Raw genomic sequence first — 15,047 nt, forward strand, 5'->3', positions numbered from 1 at the left:
TGTTCTAGCAAAGTTGACGTTGTCAGCGTGAAGCACATAATTAGTGGTCCATCACAGTGAATAGGCTAGAGATCAATTTGAGTGTTGTTGAACTTGTGGGGCAAGGGGTGGCAGTGATGTGAACTATGGGCTAGTTGTGAACATTAGGACAACCCATCATTACACAATGGAGTGAACTAAGGTCAAAACCCTGGTTTCTCACTAGGGACTGTTTGAGAACAGCTACATTAAAGCAATAGGGAGCAGGCACTGGGAAATGCTAGGAAGCGTGATTCTGTTTGCCCAAACAACAGAAAGCATTGTGCCTAAAAGTAGGCTGTTTCTTTGGAGTGTTTCCTTGATGAACCATTATGAGCATCTAAAGCAGGTCAAGTTGCAGGGCTGTAGTGAGAAGAAGCAGACTAGATGAGCTCTTTATTTATGCTATGTCTTCCCTTAGAATCTAAAAATCTATAAGTAGGCTAGGTAAGCCATTGGCACTAATGCCTCTTTTATTTGTAGAACATGTTCTTAACTGCCTTTGAAGGTCAAAATTAATCCCCAAAGCATCAAAGGCCTAAGACATTTTTTGTGTGAAATGTCAGCTCACTGCTCTGAGGCCTCAGGATGGCAGAGTAAATGTCAAATAGGCTGGAGAGGAAGTGGCTGTGGCCATTTCAAGCAGAGCATTGCCAGGGCTTGGGTTAGGAGAGCACAGTGATCCCTCACACTTGGGAAAGAGGGGACCTGTAGAATCTGGATAGCGAGCTGACCCTGTTAAAGCCCTAGGTCTTGGCTTCCATGTCCATGGCAGGATTCTCCAGGGAGAGCTGAGGCGCCTGAAATGGCAGCACGAAGAAGCGGCAGAGGCCCCCACCCTGACCGAGGGCTTCAATGCAGTGACCCCAGACCACCGCAATGAAGAGCTTCTGGCTGAAGCCAGGATCCTGCGGCAGCACAAGAGCCGCCTGGAGACGCGCATGCAGATCCTTGAAGACCACAACAAGCAGTTAGAGTCTCAGCTGCAGCGCCTGAGGGAGCTGCTCCTGCAGGTGAGGCGGAAGATGGAGGAGGAGGGCAGTCCCTGACTCAGGAAGAGGGCATAGAGAGCTGGGGGTGCAGCAGAGGAAAGAGAAAGCGCCCCTGGCCATGGCACAGTCAGGTGACTTCTTGAGAAGAGCTGACTGGCAATCGGGATGAAGGGATGAAGAAGGAAATGGGCAGTATGGCTCCATCCTTAACCAGTCTTCTTCCCATTCACTTCCATACCACCTCTGTGTGTCCCTTCCAAGCTACCTCCGGCCTGGAGGCAGAGGAAGGACTTCTAAGGACTTTCTAGTTCATAGCCCGTTGGAATCTGGTATTAAAAGAACACACTTCAAAAACCACCTGCAGCAAAGGGGCTCAGGCAGTAAAGCACCAAGCACAAGCAACTAGGTTGGATCTGCAGAGACCATTAAAAAAAAAAACCAGATGTGGTGACACACACTTGGATCCCCATGCCAGGGACGTGGGTTACTGGTGCTTGCTGGCCAGCCCAGCCTACTCGGTGAGTTCCAGGCCCGAGAATGACTCTGTCTCTTTAAACGAAGGAAAGAATACAGAAAAGAAAGGTGAACAACACCTGAGGACTCACACCCAAAGTTGTGTTCTGGCCTCCACATACATGTACACTCAAATAAAGTGTGCTCACGCACGCACACATACACACCAACACACAATCCAGAATGTGGCATTTTCAGGTTTGGACAGGTTTGGCAAGAGAAATATTTTACAATATTGCTCTTTTGTTGCATTTTGCCCTTTCTGTCTCTGGGACGTTCGGCAGCTCTGGGGGCGTCAGACAGCCTGGCTTTGAATCTACACTGTCAGGTAGTGACTGGGAGGTGCTGGGAACATTCTTTAACCTTATTCGGCCCCAGTTCTCTTTAAATGGAGGTAATGATAATACTAGCTATATTTTTTAAGTGAAACAAAATAATGGAGCTGAAGAGATGGCTCAGCGGTTAAGAATGCTTGCTGCTCTTCCAGAGGAGCAGAGTTCAGCTGCCCAGCACCTATGTAGAGCAGCTCACAAATGAGTAACTCCAGGTCCGGGGATCGGACAACTTCTTCTGGCCTCTGGAAGCACCTACACACGTGTGGCATACACTCACAGATGCATACACAGAAATAAAAATGAAAATAAATCTTTGTTTAAAGGACCAGCAAGATAGCTCAGCCAGTAAAGTCCTTGCCACACAGGCCTGACTACTTGGGTTCAATCCCTGGAACCCACATAAAGGTGGAAAGAGAGAACTAACTCCATCAAGTTGCCCTATGGCCTACACATGTGCTCTGTAGCACATATGAGTTTACACACACCACACACATATACACAGTAGCAATAATAAATAAAATTTAAAAAGTAATGCCACCGACATCATAAGATTGTAATCATCCTAAAAATCAAATAATGTGCTAGCGGTGATGGCACACATCTTTAACCCCAGCACTCGGGAGGCAGAGGCAGGTGGATCTCTGAGTTCAAGGCCAGCCCGGTCTACAGAGCGAGTTCCAGGACAGTCAGGGCTACACAGAGAAACCCTGTCTTGAAAATCAAACAAATAATTAAATAATACATAGCGCAGGATTCAGCAAGATACTAGGAATATAGTCCACTAATCAAATACGTTAACTGTCATTGTCATCATATGCAGCAGACGGTGGCACCCTGTCTCTGGATTATCCAAAGTACAGCCTGTTTTTTTTCTTGACCAATTTTTTTTTTTTTTTTTTTTTTTTTTTTTTTTTGGTTTTTCGAGACAGGGTTTCTCTGTGTAGCTTTGCGCCTTTCCTGGAACTCACTTGGTAGTCCAGGCTGGCCTCGAACTCACAGAGATCCGCCTGGCTCTGCCTCCCAAGTGCTGGGATTAAAGGCGTGCGCCACCACCGCCCGGCATGACCAATTTTTAAGTTAACATTCAAAGTAGTGTTTTCATCATGGCCTTTTTGTACATATTTGTGTGATCATACTTCGTTCTCATCTATTCTCCTTCCCCATTGCCCTCCTCTGTGCCCCCTCAAGCTCATTCCCTTCCTTCCCCCCACCAGCCCCCCATTCTCCTTTTTTATGACATGTATTTCATTGCCCTCTCTAGTTCCAGAGACAGTATTTAATGAATCCCTTGAGTTGTCTGACGTATGCTGTTGTGTCGTGAACTGAAAATTTGGTGTGTAGCGGTGAAACTCCAGGAAACTGGGGCTCTAAACAACTTAATTACAGTGGAAATGACAGCAAGAGACCTTTAGGTGTAATGCCGTTCCTATAAGAACCAGGAGCCAGGCCGGGTGGCGGTGGTGGCGCATGCCTTTAATCCCAGCACTCAGGGGGCAGAACCAGGCGGATCTCTGTGAGTTCCAGGCCAGCCTGGTCTACAGAGCGAGATCCAGGACAGGCACCAAAGCTACACAGAGAAAGTCTCGAAAAAACAAACAAACAAACAAACAAAAAAACAACAACAACAACAAAAGGAACCAGGAGCCTTTGACTCATCTTGTTCAAGGAAGAATTTAATTGATAATTGTGCGGTCTAAGAGGTTTCTTAAAGGGGAAAGTCATGGTTTATGGCACTATGAAAAGCTTCTTAAAGACCCGGGGCATAAGGCTGGACATGAGGTCTCTAAGGTCTCTTTTGAAGCTCAGGAATCTAAGAATGAGGTTAGGAAGGCAAAGCCACTCAAATCATGCCTTACCTCTTGCTAGCCACCTACTGAGTCAGACGGCAATGGTTCTGCAAGCTCATCCCTAGCTTCCTCTCCACACCAGTCAGAAGGGAGTCATCCCCGGGAGAAGGGCCAGACTACTCCAGACACCGAGGCAGCAGGTAAGTGCCCCATCTAGCCCCTTCCTCCAGCGATTGGTCCTACCTTTGATTACCTGCTCAAAGTTTTACTAGAGCTTGGGACTAGGGATGTGTATAATTGATTTCTTAACGGTTTCTCTCATATGTGTCTTCTAAAAAATGTCTAGTGAGTGCCTCCTACATACTAGTCTTTCAAAGGGAGGATGAGAATACTCTTGACCTACTGTCCAGCCAACAGCAGCTTGCTTCTGCCTCTTGGCTTCCTTCTTATAAAGGAAATCTCAAGTAGTCTTCCCCGATCTCTCTCTTCCAACGTAGATGATGTGGGGTCAAAGAGTCAGGATGTCAGCCTATGCTTAGAAGACATCATGGAGAAGCTCCGTCATGCCTTCCCCAGTGTGCGAAGCTCTGATGTGACGGCGAACACCCTGCTGGCCTCTTGATGGAGTCGGATCCTCATCCTGTAGTCCTTTTCCTTTCCTGCTTCTTGTCAAAGCCTTCCCTCAACCTTTGCCCAACCTTTCTACTACCCACTGGCTCCACATTCCTCAACCAGAGATATTTGGACCTGGGGCAGCAGCAGGGGATGTGATGGTATGTGAGATGGGGGGTGGGGGTGGGGGAGGACAGGTGGGCTTCCTCTAGAAAGGTTCCCATTAATCCTTGAGATTGAGCCTGTCCCTATGTTATCCTGCTGTTGCAGCCCAGGCAAAGGCAAATCACACTTGTCATGCAGATGAGGAGCAGAGAATTACCTTGCAGAGCTAAGCAGTGCCCACTGGCCCCTTTCTGTCCTCCATGGAATCATGGAGAGGAAAGCATAATGGCCCCAGGGTGTCCGCATTATGGACCCCCGGAGGGGTTAGGCCTACTCTCTGGCCCACTTGAAAGAGGCAAATGGGTATCCCTGAGGCACCGGTCCAAAGTGCCCCTTAGGGAAGTCTGGGCAGTGTAGGTCCTACTACTTCAGCTCCAGAGCATAGTTTTCACCTTCAGAATTCTACCTGCATGGTTCTTACTCAACCATGTGACTTCCTCCCGCCACAGTACCTGTCAGATCTTCTCTGATGGGGGAACAATTCACCGTGGCTGTGCTTCCACCCTGTTTGGGGGACCATTAAAGACATACTTGTGGATTTCTAGTCCCTACTCCCGATCCTCCTGTTTCCTGAAGACCGTGGCATCCCAAGAGACTCCTTGAGATGCTCTCGTACCCATATGAAGCCACTCTTTGGTCTTCTGAGTCTGTCCTCACAGATCTGGGGCAGGAGTGGCAGCCTCTTCAACAAGGATGCCTTGCTCTCGCTCTCTCCCCTTGGGTAAGAGGAAAAGAAACCCTCTATCCTAGGGGAATGTGAGCCTGCACTCTCCAAGCTATAACCACTTGAGAGCATAGGCTGGATTAGGTGAGGTGGCTGATTGGCCCCAGCTGCTCACTGCAAAGTTCCAACTGACCAGCCTGAATAGTGGTCCCTGCCTAGAAGCCACTAGACTTGAATCCGAAAACTGGCCACATTCCACCCAGAGAGCAGCAAGGTCTTCCTGTGCATAAAACTGTTGCTAACTCTGAAATGTGAACCCAGTCCTCAAAATGAACTAACTTTTCCTAGACTGTATATACCGTGATTCCTTTGTCCAGCAACCGTTCCAAATAGAGTGTGGAGGTGGGAAGAGCTGGCTGGGGAACTTGGAGTGGAGCCAGAGCCCACTTGGGCTACTTTCTCCAGAGGAGAGCTTTCTCCCCAGAGCTGTGCAAGTGACTAAATTTTGAGTTTACCCATCCATACATATCTATTCTACATATCTACTGGACATCAGTGCTCTCCCAGCCTCATTCACACATTCAATTCTAATACTTCTTGAAGAATTAGTGCCCTGCCTTGCTCTTCGTTAGTCTCAGTCTCTGGTTGGGAAGCAAGATCCACCCTGGTTGTGCCCTAGGATGTTTCTCTCCATTGATATTTGAGGTGAGCTGACCTTAATACCAAAGCAGTGGAAGTCCGTGGCCACAGAGTAATCAAACAGGAAGAGACATTCTGCTCTCTTCACTAATTCCAAACTTTGTTCCTCTGAGACTTGGTCCTTACGGATTTTTTTCTGGCCACCCCTAAACAATGATTTAGGAGCCAAAAGAGAAGACATCCAACCTCTATCCATTCCACACAGAAAAGAAGGAACAAAAGGTGTATGATAGCCTTTGCCAGGCTAAGACATAGAATAGATACTATGGTCCCCTAAGTTCCTAAAGTCTAGCTCATGGCCTTACATAATGCAGTGGTTGTCACCAAGGTCAGCAGGAGTGAGATGGTTGGAGTTCTGGTTTATAAACCTAGCCATGGTCAACATGTAGAACTGCTAGGAACCTAGACTGATTTATTCTGGGTACATAGAGCAGTAGCTTGACTCAAGGAGCCAAGATTGCATTCTCCCCAACTAAGCTACAGGTTTAGGGGTCAAATTTCATGTCTGGAGGTCTCTGGGCCCAATAACTGGGTATCTGTTTATGTGGTGAGCATTTGGTAAGCAAGCATCAAACACAGAGCCAGGTCATCATCAGAATGAGGCATCTTTGTAGGGGCCTAGATTGTGGGCAGTATTCAGATAAATTTGTTGTGGAACAGAGGACTCAGAAACTATCAAGTGTGTGCCTCCCTACGCCTGCGGAGGACAGATACTATGGAGCCATCTTTTATGAGAGTCCTTTCCTTAGCCTCCACTAAAGAGCTCTGAGGCTGCTGAGGGTCTGTGACAACTGCGTTGGACTGGAATTGGTAGAAAAGATGTTGATCTTGTCATGTAGGATTTGTGCTGGAGGTAGACCGAAGCAGCAAGTCAGGGTTGAAGCCTCGCTAAGGGAGTCACTGGCACTTTGCCATCTTGTGTTTAGCCGCAATGCCGAAGGTGAGCATATTGCTCAAGGGTCCACTAGCAGTCCTGGCTGCACACGTAGGCAGCTTGCATGCCGTGATGAAAAAGGCTCCTTGGACAGCAGTGTAAATCCACACTGGAGATGAAGTTAGCAAAGATGCGTTCTATGTTTTGGGGGAAGTTGTGTGTTGTAACTCCTAAAGGAGTCTTGTGTAAGGTATGACTGGGAGGTAGCTAATGAGTTGCTGGGTTAGTAGCCTAAGGAAAAACCTTCTGACTTAAGAGATTAGTATCTGTGATGAGGAACGTGTTTACTGGACGTGTTATCAAATAGTGGAGGCAATTTATTCTGGACAGAATTCGATAGAGAACAATAAGCCATTGGGAGGGTAGCTGTGCTTTCAGTTAGAGCATTGATTGGCAATTGTTAGGGAAGGCTGACTGGCTGGAAAACATAAGGCTGTGGTACACAGTTCATTTCCTAGAGAGTGTTCCACCAAGGAGGAAATGTGCCCTTCTCTTCAGATTGCAAAGGTTGGAATAAAGGCTCTCAGTGTATCTCTCAAGTCCCAGAGTGAGGCAGTCTTTCCCTATGGAGAAACCTGCTTGCGATTGCAGGTGTTTTGTGAACTGGTCTGGCAGACCACACTAGTTAAAAACAAACTTAGGGGAAAGGCGGAGGCCAAGCCCGGGAGATCTTTATCACCAGATTAGTTCTAAGGAATAGCCTTGCTTCCTGGGGCGTGTGGGGTACGTGTTTTAAAAGGGTTTCGGGGCTTCATGTCCAGCTTTAGGCTAGAGCATTTTTTGAACTCATATTTTCAGTGGCAGAGCTGTGGCCTTTGGGACCATTTTCTGTCAGTAATTCCATCCAATTTCCCTTGATACTGTTGACAGATAGCCAGCCAAGTTGCTGCCTTATTATGGACAGTCCTGGGAGAGAACCTGGAGGCACTCCCCTAAGTCTGTGGGCATTTAGCTCCTCAGCTGGGTAGCCCAATCTGTGGACCTCCCTGCAGAAAGCTGGTACTTGGAACAAAGAAGTACTTCTTACTGGTTTGACACTTGTGACTCAAGGCCAGGGCTCCTGTCCTCCTCCTCCTCACTTGTCATGTTTGGGAGGAGACCTGATGAATGTCCTTGCTGTCCCCACGGCAGTATTAAGGGCAGACTGAAATCGGCAGGAACAAATCAAAAGGATGAAAATTAGGGATGGGATCGGGGAGGAGGTGTCAAGAAAGGCATGCAATTGTCTAAAAGTTTGGGATTAAAGGTCGGGGCTAGGAGCAAATGGGTTAACATCAATTGCCACTCACTGTGGTGCTTTTCCCATTTTATCCTTGAATTCTGCTTTAAAAAGAATAAATTTGTATTTGTTTACTTCGGTCCCTCTGGTTATTTTCTCCAATTATGACATTCTACCCTCCTCCAATATTTCATCATGGAAAGAGAAGAGCTAGGTCAAGAAGCCACAGAGAGAGACACTGTCACACTGGCCTAGTTACCTCTCTTCATGGCCCCTTCAAGTGTCCTTTTCCAAAAAGAAGAGCTCACTTTACAGGATAAGTAATGGTTCCGAAATTTTCTCATTGATCTGAGTTTTTTCTAGTAGGTGAAACAATATGAGAAAAATCAGGGCCACTGCCATGAGTGTCCATGAAAACATATCAATTCAGTTACCAGGGCCACTGCCGTGAGTGTCCATGAAAACATATCTATTCAGTCACCAGGGCCACTGCCGTGAGTGTCCATGAAAACAAATCTATTCAGTTGTGCTCTATCTTTTATTCTGAGATTGTGGCTATATATATTTTTTTTTGTGTTAAAATGTCCCCATGCACTTATGATGATCATTTTATTTAATGCCATTTCATGGCAAAATAAAGCTTCATCTGCACCAATTTTTCTTTCCTTGCCAGTCCATAGCAATGCTGTCCAATACAAATGCAAGCCACATCCATAATTTAAAAATTTAAAGCACATCTAAAACATAAAGCTAAATATGGGGAATTCATTTTAATATTTTAGCTCACTGAACAAATACTATCCTTTCAACTATAGATTTATAATTAATATTATTATTAATTTAAACAATTATTTTAATATTTTGCCTGTTTTTCCTAAGTCTTCAGAATTGTCAAGATGTCAGCTTGTGATAAGATGAGAATCCAGATACATACAGTTTATTACTTACAGAGATAACAAAAAAGGAATAGTGCTATAAGCTCCCGGGGCCTTTTGTCTCAAAGGATGCTGCTGAAATTAAAGGGTTCAGATGACATGTGAGATGGTGGACCCCTGCTGTTGAGTTGCCAGTGTTATATTGTAGCTGAGCAGGGCTGCGGCCTGTAGCTGGACCGCAGAAGCAGAAAGCCCTCCATCCTACAATGAGGAAGGCTGATGAGACACTGCGTTATGGTAGCCTCCATCAAGATAGGGAGGTGAGTAAACAGTCTTGTAGTCACCTTTATACGTCACTTCCTGTGTTCTGGGAAAGTCACAGGGTCTTCCACCAAGACCCTAGTCAACTTGACGCTGGGTTTTACCTGCATGGCCCATGTGGACGGTGCAAGATTTCAGGGTACCAGCACCAAGCATTTCTCCTATAGAAATCCAGTATATAATGCTCATTTACACACATCTCAGGTATGGATAGCTATATATTCGGCATGGCTTGCAGATACCCTATTAAAGATCACAGGACTCTAACATGTCAAGCAATCAGCGAGCTGGGCAAAGGAAAACCTTAAAGGTGTCAGTGTGTATACACACCTTAAAGTATGTATATGCCCATGTTAAGTTTGGTGAATCACGGCAACAAACACTTTGTGAAGGAAGCAATGGGAAAGCAGTCCCGTGGATGACACTGAGGAGTGGCACTAGAGGGGACAGGTGCACTTAAGATGTGCAAACGTGTCTTTATCTGTTTGTATCGTCCGATCTCCTTCCCTGCCTCTCAGCAGAACTCTTGGCTGCTCTCCAGCCACAGTATTGGACAGAGCCTGCGTGAAAGGTCTCCTCCACCTCTCACTCCCGAATGCCACCTGGGGCACACATGCCACCCTTACTGCTTCAGCCTGTCCAGTGTGTGTTTTAGATCTTTCTGCTGTCCCAGTCCTCCACCTTGGCTGCCCTGGAACGTTTTTCTCCATTTCAAATTCAGCCTCTTGGCCTAGCCTGACATAGAATTTCTTTTCCCCATTATCCTTCTCTTTCTTCACATCTTTTCGGTTCTATGTGTTTCTAGAAAACAATTTTATATCATCTTTGCTTTTAAGATTTTCTCATACTTCTCTTCCAATATTAGCTTGACTTTGTTTGGACATGCTTATGTCCTTTGGTCCTACTTCTTTCCACGTATTTCCCTTAGCATTCCTGCTGTCTTTGGCCTGTGTTCCCAGGCCCCACCCATACATACTGATTTACTCTTCTCTTCCCAGTGCTTATTTTCATTTGGGAGAGAGCACTAAAGATGGTACAGAGAACCTAAGTGTGTGTCTCTTAGAGCAGCGTTCATTTTTTCTATTGGAACCAGACCTGGGCCCTAGCTGGGCAGTAAAAACCTACAAGGCCTCCTGGTGATAAACTGGCCACCTCTGATAACTAGATGACGGCTCGAAGAGGTGACTTACCTACAAATGGTGGAGCTGCAACTGCAACCATGTATTCATTCTACTACATGAATATTTGGTTCAAACACTGGAGCTGCTAATTTGTATTTCTTCTCTCTATCTTTTTCTCCAAATCCCAGTGTTATATAGTTATGACGTGATGGCTTGCTCGTTTCAAAGGGACATAGGCTGTTTTGTAACCCAAGAACTTTTTTGAAGGACTCTCTAGTATTGATGGCACCTTATGTCATTTCCCATCAGAAAATGCTACACTGTGAATGTGTCCACCTAACATTTTTATGTTAAAACGTCATCTACAATATAGTGTTTTTAACATATGGGGCTTTTGAGTGCGATTAGGTCAAGAAGGCCTGAGTAATACCCGTATAAAAGAGGCCTGGAGAATATTTTTGCTCCTTCTTCCATGTAAAGATGCTCAAGAAGTCATGATCTGTAAGTCAGGTTGTATGCCATCAGGGTCAGATTACATCTGTGGATGCCTTGATATTACATTTCTCATCCTCTAGGGGTCTGAGCAATAAACTTATATTACTTATAATTTAAGGAAACTATGGTATTTTTGTTATGGTAGCCTAAATGGACCAAGGCAGAGTTTACTGTTGTGTTTTAATACGATCCTGATTCTTGTACAGCAATGAGGGTAGGAGGTTTAGCTTAGTGGAACAGTACTTGCTTAGCTTGTGCAGAGCCTTGAACTTGATCACAAGCACCACAAAAAAATCGACATTTGTTTCAAATAAAGTTTTTTTTCTTAAAGCACATGTACCAGAATATCATAATGACATAGCCCTTAAGAAATCCAGGGTTTATGAACTGCTCAGTGTTTCTAGGCCTGGCAGACTCTGGAGGACAAACACAGAATTCACTCACAAGCCCATCTGGGTGCAGAGGCACCAGGCTATCAGACATTATTATGGTGAGTGAGTACAGGGTGGCAAAATGGAAGAGAGAGGCAGGACAATTCATGTGCTGCGGAGAGAGACAGATCTGAATAAGCAAGGGTGGTGAGGAATGGGCTTAGGTAGATGCCCTGCTTGCTACCCAGGGCCATGGCGATGTTTGGGCCTGGACTGCAGCCAAGGGCCATGACTTGGTCCATGACCCTAATGCAGCTGTTGGGGTCTGTGTTGATATCTATGGCTCCTGCTACCACTGAGGGCCTTATGGTTGCCTTTGAGCCACTATCTGTGACCATGTTGATGTCCAAAGGATGTGCCCCCCACAGGGGCTACGTCAATCCTGGATTCCTGTACTGCCACCCAGGACCATAGTGACATCCAGCCAGACTGCTGCCTGGGGTCATGTCTGGGTCCGTGGCCCTGCTGTGGCCAGGCTCTGAGTTGACATCCACGGCTCCTGTTACCACCAAGGGTTGTGCAGAGGCCCCCAGTCTGGGCTGACACCTGATACCATGTTGGTCTTAGAGGGTTAAGCTGCCACCACTAGGACCATATAGACCTTGGTGGCCCATGCTGTCCCCCCAGGTCATGGTGTCCTCTGGTCCTGAACGGTGGCTGTGGGCCATGTCTGGGTCTATGGTCCTACCTCAGCCAGGGTCTTTGTCAATGTCTGTGGCTCCTTTTACCACTGAAGGCTGAGCAGATGCCCAGGGTCTGGGCTGCCACCTAGGAACGTGCTGGCATTTGGGGGCCATGCCACCACTGGGACCATGATGATTTGTGTGATCTGCAATGGCAACTAGGGCCACAATGACATCCAGGCCCAGGCTGTTGCCAAGGACCATGTCTGGGCCTGTGGTTCTACTGCAGCCTGAGTCTGTGCTGATGTTCATGGCCTGTGCTGCCACCAAAGGCCACACTGATGCCTGGCATCTGGGCCTCCCCCTGTGGCCTTCTTGGTGCCTGAGGGCTATACTGCTGCAGAGTCCATATAGACCTGAATGACATGCACTGCCACTCAGGGCCAAGGTGTTATATAGGCCTGAACTACAGCCAGGGCCATGTCTGGGTCTGTGGCCCTGCCATAGCCAGGGTCTTTGATGTCTCAGGCTCCTGTTCCCATTGAAGGCAGTGCAGATACCCAGGATCTGGGCCCACACCTGGGGTCATGTGGGGGTTTGAGGACAACAGGGTTGTTGGGTCCATGCCAATGTAAGTGACCTGCACTGCCAGCTGGGGACATGGTGACATCTGGGCCCTGGCAGCTGCCAAGGACCATGTTTGGATCCGTGGTCCACCCACAACTCGAGTTTGTAGTGTTGTCCATGGCCTATAGTGCCAATTAGGGCCACACAGATGTCAGGGGTCTGGCCACCACCTAGGGCCATGTTAGTGTCTGAGGGTTGAACCTCTGCCAGGGCCATGCAGACCTGAGTAGCCTGTGCTGCCACCCAGGGTCATGGTGTCATCCAGACCTGGGCTGATGCCAGGGGCCATGTCCGGGTCCATGGCCCTGCCACAGTCACAGTCTGTGTTGATGTCTGAGTGGCTCCTGTTACCACTGAAAGCAGTGAGGATAGGCCTGCACAGAGTTGGCCCAGGCCCTCAATAGCTGCAGCTCTAGGGAGAACTGGCCCTGCCCCTCACCAAATGTAGCACTTGGGAGATCAGGCCTTGTACCTCCTCAGGGCAGCACAGTAGGACTGTCCCTGCTGGCATGGGTGCAGGTGAGCTGGCCCTGAAGACACGAGAGCGGGGAAGCTAGTCCCACGGTCTGTCACATGGTGGCACGGGTAAGGGAAAGATAACCCCCTTGCCTCTCACCCTTTGCCACCTGCTGCTGGTGGGAAAAGCTGGTCCCCGGGTCACGAGTGGGAGAGCTGATCCTGCCCCTTACCAGATGCAGCACCCAAGAGAATGAGCCCTGCACCTAGCCCAGGCAGCACAATAGAGCTGACCCCATTGATGGGGGCAGAAGAGATCTGGTGCCTCAAACTTGCATGGGAGATCTGGCCTCACCCTCCATCTGCCATATGGTAGTGGAAAAGAGATGACCTCTCCCCTCCCCCGCCACTTGCCACCTGTGGCCGGTAGTAGAGCTGGCACTGAGGTCATGAGAGTGGGAGAACTGGCCTCCACCACCAGCTGAAGCACTCAGGAAAGCGGCCCTGCACCTCCCCTGGGCAGCCCAATAGAGCTAACCTTGTTGGTGGGGGTGCAGGTGAGCTGGCCCAGCGGTTATGAGAGCAGGATTGACTCTGCCCCCCTCATCTGCCATGTGGTGGCATGGGTGAGAAAAAAAGCCCTCCTTCTCCTCGACCCTTGCCACCTGTGGCAGGTGAGAGAGCTGGTCCTGGAGCCATGAGAGGAAAGAGCTGGTCCTGCTCTGCACTAGCTGCAGCACACAGGAAAGTGGGCACAGCACCTCACCTGGGCAGCACACTAGAGCCGAGCCTGTTGGTGGAGACACAGATGAAATGGGCCTGTGGGTGAGAGCAGGAAATCTGCCCCCACCCTCTCCCTCATATACCTTGGGGTGGCAAGGGTAAGGGAAATGTGCTCCCTGCTCTGCCCACTACACCTGTGACAGGCAGGAGAGCTGGCCTCAGGGGCATGAGAACAAGAACAGAAGAGCTGGCCCTGCCTCTCACCAAGTGGAGCAATCCGGAGAGTGGGCCCTGCCCCTTGCCTGGGCAAAGCAATAAGCTAGCCCTGGGGGTTGAGTATGGGTGAGCTAGACCCAATGGTGTGAGAGCAGAACTGGCCTCACTCCTTTCTGTCTGCTACATTGGGTGAGCTAGCCGGGGACAGTGCTAGAGAGCTCACCTGGGTGGCGATGATGAGGGAAAGCTGTCGGGCTGACCAACCCAGCTACCACCTTGCCCAGAAGCAGCACTACAAGGTAACCCACAAGGTAACCCACCCCAACATCCACCTCATCTATGAACTGCAGGAGCATGTGAAGGGGCTGGACCTGCAGAACCAAAGCTACAGGATCTCCATGACACAGGGCAACAATAAGATATCCTAGAGGAGTCCCTGTGAGGGCCCAGTATCGATAGTGTAGCAGAAGCCAGATTCCTCAGACCAGACCAATGACTCATAGCAATGAACACTTAAAAGTAAAGATGTATGGACTAAAGGGCTTACTGTGTGACTCACTGGGCCACTCTACAGCTTCCATGAGATTTTTTAATTTTGATTTTTGTTTTGTTTTTTGTTTTTACTTTTAAATTTTGGTTTTTTTTGGGGGGGTGGAAGTGAGGGGACAGGGAGATGAGTGGAATCAGGATGCATGATGTGAAGTCCACAAAGAATCAATAAAAAGTTAAAAAAAAAATCCAGGGTTACTAAGGAAGTCTTCATAGACAATACAGGAATCTAGTTCTTACTAATCTTTTCTTCTGGGAGTTACAGTGGGAAGACATAGAAGGAGAGTAACATCTTTGCTCTAATTCTTCTCTTAGCTAAAGAATAACAACCAGCTACAGCCCTCAATACCTAATCATAGAGCAAAGATTAGTAGCGAGAAATCATCGGTGAGCAGGAAAGTAGCCTTGAACCTGAGAAAGGAAGAGCACAGCCTAGTACTTATTGCCGAGAGGTAGGCATTTAAATAAGTGTGACAGGATCTAGCCCTTGATAGAAATTAGGGGTGTTTTCATTTTTTATTTTGTTTTGCTTTTTGAGACAGGGTTTCGTATGTATCCCAGGCTGGCCTTCAACTGTGAGCCTTCTGCTTCTGCCTTTTGAATGCTGGGATAACAACCTGACAAGCTGATTATTTTCTATATTGTAGGAAATACTTAAAACAGAGTTTCAAA

At 47.8% G+C, this 15,047-nt stretch overlaps 1 protein-coding gene across 7 annotated transcripts in view; it reads left to right on the plus strand.

Moving 5' to 3' along the window:
- The window catches only part of Drp2 (dystrophin related protein 2), a 52,085-nt gene extending 44,013 nt beyond the window's left edge, over window positions 1–8,072 (plus strand). For all 7 annotated transcript variants that reach the window (XM_052735616.1, XM_052735577.1, XM_052735605.1 and 4 more), the window contains 4 exons: window positions 794–1,031; window positions 3,725–3,845; window positions 4,143–4,418; window positions 4,528–8,072. In XM_052735616.1, the coding sequence (XP_052591576.1) occupies window positions 794–1,031; window positions 3,725–3,845; window positions 4,143–4,267 (484 nt within the window). In that variant the 3' untranslated portion in view covers window positions 4,268–4,418; window positions 4,528–8,072. The remainder of the gene's footprint in view (window positions 1–793; window positions 1,032–3,724; window positions 3,846–4,142; window positions 4,419–4,527) is intronic.
- The last annotated feature ends 6,975 nt before the right edge of the window (window positions 8,073–15,047 follow it).

This window comes from Peromyscus californicus, unplaced genomic scaffold, assembly GCF_007827085.1.
Source record: "Peromyscus californicus insignis strain IS unplaced genomic scaffold, ASM782708v3 Scaffold_10__1_contigs__length_136768540, whole genome shotgun sequence".
Taxonomy (NCBI): domain Eukaryota; kingdom Metazoa; phylum Chordata; class Mammalia; order Rodentia; family Cricetidae; genus Peromyscus; species Peromyscus californicus.